The following is a 5991-nucleotide window of genomic DNA, read 5'->3' as shown; positions in this document are numbered from 1 at the left end:
CTACTATTTTTTTTAATCAAACAATGCCATTTACTTTGCATAGTGTTAACGTTAAAATACTTCTATTCTTATCTGTCTGATCCATGTATTTTTAGTAAATTCGAACCTAAAAGCTGCAGTGTGTATTATGCTTCCTTGTTTCTTATGAGATAGGAAATTTGATATTTCAATACTTCATGGAGAGATCAACCTCAAGGGAAGAACAACAATATCAGTGGGGACACCGACAAGTATAATGGACTACAGAACAATATAAATGTAGAAACTAAGAAAAGAAGAATGGATTGTGGACAAATGTAAACATATTGAGAAAAATATGGCAACAAGAAACACCGAGAAACCTTACCCAGAAATCTGAGAGCAAGTCAGAATAAGACACCCTGAAAATATTTTAAGAAAGAATTAGGAAAAGAATAATCAGGGATGAGGAGTTAATACTACAACAAAAAGAAGTGACAAAAGAATGGTATAACACAAATACAGGAAATGACATCCTATAGAAAGACAATAAAGTTCTAGGAGAAGAAATTGGATAAATGATAACCATAAAAGAATATGATCAAGCCCTAATGTAGTGTAAAGCACCAGGACCATATCTAAAATAGAGGGAAGGGCATCGGGCAAGCAGCGTAAGGGTAGGGAAACATTTGGGATATTGAGTAGAATGAAGGGAGATAGAAAATATGTGAAATTTATGGGAAGTTTGTTTTACTGAAGGGTGTTATGTTTTTTACTGTTAGAAAAGGCTAAGAAATGTAATGAGCGTCCATTTAAAACCTATTTTCAAATGTAGATAACCAAAGAAAAAGCTATCCATCTCTAATGGGACCAAATGCCAACATTACGTAAGATTAAATTCTCAAGACCATAATAAAACTTATTTAAAAATTGCAAAATTCTTTCATATTAAAAATCTGAAAGCTCTGAAAGTTTGTGTGACACTAGCAAAATTTTAAAAATATAAATCATGGAGGAAAAATAATCAAAGTGACCAATTTTTCAAACATTCAAATTTGGTCTCTCAAACAATTATTTGCGATAGAACCATAAGTTATCTTTCATTTTCTCAATAAAGTATTGTATTTCCTGACAATTCACCCCAATTCTGTATATTATGTGAGGGGACATACAGGTAGACAATAAAATGAACAAAAGGTGTGAAATAGACAAAAATATGTTATGCTGAGTTTAATTGCGTACATTTTCGGTATCATTTCTCATTGACTTCATGCATTCCCACCATTTTTTCAACAAATCCTGATAATTTCCTGACAATCTCTATAGTGTGACATAAAAGCCCGGCTTGCGAATATACTTAAAACGATGTTTTTTTATTCTTCCTAATAAGTTTTTGGTCATCACGATTGCTTCTTTAAAAAAATAACTGGAGTATATTTTGTATCTAAAGAACTCGCGAATTATCATCCGTTAAAACCGCGTCAATCAAAAATACTATTATTTTTAGTCTATCAGAATTATTATCAGAATCAGAGGATACGTGGAATCACTTACTAGTCACCACGCACACATCAAGCTGTAGACAGGTTCATTCCAAGTAAATGTATCAAAGGTAACATAGAACCCAGATGAAGTTAGAAACTTGGAAGTTAAAAAAACGTGAAGACATAAAGGCTATGCCACTCCAAGATGAAAAAATAAGAAGGAACAACATTTGTCGCTGGCGACAAACATAATAAGATCACTTATGATAATAAGACATCTAGGGCGAATATCAAGAATAACTTTAGGTCCGCGTTATGCTAATTAAAAAGGAATAGATTAGCTGAAAATTTAAAAGAGAATTCAAAAGCACTTGGTCCTCCGAGCGAGAGGTTCGGGGAAATAGATCTGCAGTTACTTACTCAAAAACGATAAAGGCGAATGAATAACTAGCAATTTAGAAAAAACCGATTTAATAAATTCCTTCTTTCAAAGGGCTTCCCCCAATGTCACCTATGGCTTACCAAATAATTTCCACCAACCGATGCCCAAAATTGCAATTTCATAAAATGGAGTAGAATATTTGCTGAAAAAAATTAACCCTGGCAATTCCTCTGAGCCTGATCAAATTCCAGGTCGTATATATAAGGAGCTAGTGTGGGAATTTTTTCCGAGTTTAGAAGTCATATTTAAGAGATCCCTAATTGATCACAAGGCTCCTAGTAATTAAAAAACGGCTAATGCAACGCCTATATTAACAAGCGACAGGGGAAAACAAGTACCTATTACCCTCCCCTAGAAAACAATACAAGCCTATTCCCCTTACCTCGTTATTATGCAAGGTCATAGAATGTATAATTGTTGGTTCGATAATGAGACACTATGCTAGCCAAGAATTAATGATGAAAAACCAGTGAGGTTTCCGAAAGAGTAACTGACAACATGCACTTCTTATTCATAAAACTGTCTGTTCGGGAGAGAATGATGTCCCTGTGGACGCGGTTTTACTGGACTATAAAACAGCCTGCGACAAAGTATCTCATAATATACTACCCATACAGCTAGGAACCAATGGTATAGATAAAAATATTCTAGGCTGGATTAACAACTTTTGAATGGCCGCCTACAAAGGGTAGTCATACATGGTGTTAGCTCTTGTGAAGTATAAATCACTTCAGGTGTTAAAAAAAGAGACGTTTCAGGCGTGATACGGTGGAATATCATGATTAATTAAAAATAGGTAATTTTCCACCTAATAAAATTTAATACGACCGGTTTCAATGTACATAGATTATCTGATGATGTAGTTACATTGAAACAAGTAGTATTAAATTTTATTTAGAGGAAAATTACCAAATTTTAATTACAAATCCTTAAGGTGCTCTCGAACCTCTTTCATTCCTTCTATAAGTTGACGACATTAACCCTTTGGTTAATATGTAAGAGACGCTTTATTTGCCGACAACACAGCCGTCTAATAGATATCGTAGTCCTGGGGATAAAGTAGCTTGAGCAGACTGCCTTAGTGCTTTACAGCGTTGGTGCGACACTTGGCAATTAGAATAGAACTTAAAATTGTGGGTAGAGATGATTGTTGGAATATGAGTAGCTCCCTGTCGAACGTGTACTGCGTCAGAAATACATAAATAAATAGTATATACTCGTATATATTCTATTGTTTCAGGCTTCACTTCGTGGAAGTAATTAATATCCATTATTAAGATAGAAAGAAAGACTCGTACTTTTCCTTTACTCGTACCTGATGATGCCGCAAGTCGGTGAAACGCGTTGTACCGTATAATAAAATCTGTGGAAAAGTACGAGTCTTTCTTTCTATCTTAATAATGGAGTATATACTCGATTAAATACTTGGGCGTTAACCTTAACTCGCGACCCCTGCTTGGTGAAACATACACGGGGATTGTGTGGTCAAGCCAACAATAAAATAAGATTTATCAGAAGAGTATCGGGCATAGGTGACGAGAAGGTTTAATTTAATTGCGGATAAGCTGCTAGTGCATGGGATCCTCATTAAGTTGGAGTATTTGCCGAATTAGATCGTGTGCAGCGCAGAGGTGCTACATTTGTAAAATGTTAAGGTAAACTGAGTAGCGCACATAAATTATTAGAGGATCTAGGTTGGGAATCACTCACAGAGCAAATATTAAATAACACATGCATTCTCTAGCTTAAATTGTATAATCTCATGAGCGACGATGTTGGAAAGTATTAATAGCCGCATCGCACCACGGTAGGAGAGAATTCGTCAATGAAATTAGCGAAATTGACTGTAGAAGAGATAGATTAACGATGTTATTTTTCCCTAAAACGATTAGGGATAAGAATGACACAATCCGACGGTGCTAGGGAGAAGAGCAATTTTATTTTTTCAATTCTTAGTAGCTAAGTGTGTCGTATTTATCTCATATAGCTTTAGTTATTAACCTTCTAGCTACCTATTTCCCCTCTCGTATGGGCACATAAGTTTATTTCAATTAGATATCGTAGCGCATGTACCTATGGCTACTTTGACCTTCCTTATTTTAATTATGTTTAGAAATATATCGTAACTAAAAATTAAGCAAAACTTAAATTTTGATGTTGCATATCTGGTGAGTAATAACCTTCGGCCACACACCCTTTTGGTGGCTCGCAGGGTAGCATGTCGGATGGAATAAAATAACAACCAGATGAACACAAAATTGAATATCCTTACACATCTCGGTGCGATCAACCAAACAATACCATGATCATAATTTTTGAGAAATGTAACTTTAATGCACACCACTCTAACATACATTATACGTATCAATGTGTTCGAATGTCATAAAAAATGTACTTCAGAAAAATTAAAAAAAAACAAAGAATTAACATTTGACGAATTGGAGACATGTTTATCTAAACATTGACGCCCGTTACGAAATTGTTTGGCGGACACACAGCAGAAGATTAAAGGCAATTTCCCCGCACGTTAGGCTATCTATTAATGGTTCTCATAATGTTAAAATGCGTAATAAATTCAGTGAAAAAATATTGTAACCAAAAAATGTTGTATTGCATGGGTCCTTTCGTGTTTCATCGATGTTTTGAATATTTATAAATAATACTCAAATATTATAAACGACAAACTTCGCGGGACCTTCACTCGATGGTGATCCCGTTTCACCTGCACGAACGATCTCGTTTCACCTGCATGAACTTTATCTAAAACCACGGAGTCCTTGTGATTAAACGCACTAAAGAAAATGTTTGGGAAAAAGGCTGTATTTTATCAACCTAACAAGAAGGCTAGAGAGGTGAAAATGAAATATATATATCACAGAAAAAAAATTACAGTACGCCAATTGTATAACTTCAGGCCGTTATCAACACAAGGTATCCGACTTTTATCGAGGATGAAAAACATTTGAATTAAGATACAAGATAAACTATTGCACACGCAACACAACCCTGAAGCACTGCTAATTTTCAACACATTTTTATTTCGCATAGTTTACGGTAGTTCCGTGAACACGATAATCTCTTGAAGTTAACACGGAAAATTACCGCACGACGTTCAATAGTGGCATTCATGATGCTAACTGCACCCAATAGCTTCTTTTCGAAACCTAGCCGTCAGTTAATTAAAGAATTACCTATTTGGGCTCTTTTTCTGGTCCATTTTCAGACCCAAAATCTGTTGGGATGAAACTCTGCCATCCCCTTCCTCTGTCTCACTTCTTCTTCTTTTTTCTCTGTCAATATCATCCTCTCTTTCTCTGTCTTCTTCTTCGTATTCACTTTCTTGAAACCTTTCCCCCTCCCTCCCAACTAAGCCCCTCTTCATTTCACTACCCTAGGACAATCCGATTCATTCGCTTCCCGATTAATTGACCAGACGCTATGACTCCAACACGCTACATTGTAGTTCATTCGTAGCCTCACCGCCTTTGAACACCAACACAAGTATGACTGGAATCATTGGCATGACGTGTTCACGGCCACTGTGCTCAGCCTAGATCAGCAGTGTAGCTGGAATGGGCATCCTATTGGCCAGTGAGACGCGTGATGTGAGGCAAGCCTAACGAACTGATGTACCACGTGACATTGGTCAAATAGTGGCGGCGTTTCAAAATTATGATTTGTTAAATTCAATTAAATTGATCTGTTAAGTGAACAAAGACGAAATTAGGAAAATTCAAAAAAAATGACGCCAAATCATTATTCATTTTTTTTAAATTTTATATCGGCCATCCTTGCACTTTTCCTTTATAATTTGTGTGAGAATTGGCTTTATTTTTTCTCATGCCATCCTAAATGATATTTAATCTACAAAATCTCGATTTTAAAAGGCCTTTGGGTTTAGTACTAGGTGTTCTTTATCTTGAAGCTGTAATTAAAGCGTGATTTGCCAACCACGAGCTTCTTCCACATTGATTAAAAAATGACTTTAGATGGTATTCATATGCTAAAAATCGTTTTTACAATGGTACTTGCCAATCTTTTCAAACTTGAGAGATATCACACCAAGATGGTTTACTTCCATTTGGAATGCTAATATTTGACCATTTA

The 5991-nt window shown here is 35.6% G+C and overlaps 1 protein-coding gene across 2 annotated transcripts in view; it reads right to left on the bottom strand.

Annotated features, from left to right (window-relative positions):
* The window catches only part of RYBP (ring and YY1 binding protein), a 37702-nt gene extending 32291 nt beyond the window's left edge, over positions 1 to 5411 (bottom strand). For both annotated transcript variants that reach the window (XM_071594414.1, XM_071594415.1), the window contains exon 1: positions 5076 to 5411. In XM_071594414.1, the coding sequence (XP_071450515.1) occupies positions 5076 to 5266 (191 nt within the window). In that variant the 5' untranslated portion in view covers positions 5267 to 5411. The remainder of the gene's footprint in view (positions 1 to 5075) is intronic.
* Positions 5412 to 5991: the final 580 nt, after the last annotated feature.

The sequence above is a fragment of the Hetaerina americana genome, unplaced genomic scaffold, assembly GCF_022747635.1.
Source record: "Hetaerina americana unplaced genomic scaffold, ioHetAmer1.1.p SCAF_60, whole genome shotgun sequence".
Lineage (NCBI taxonomy): Eukaryota > Metazoa > Arthropoda > Insecta > Odonata > Calopterygidae > Hetaerina > Hetaerina americana.
The sequence above is the reverse complement of the archived record's forward strand: the minus strand, read 5'-3'. Positions and strand labels throughout refer to the sequence as shown.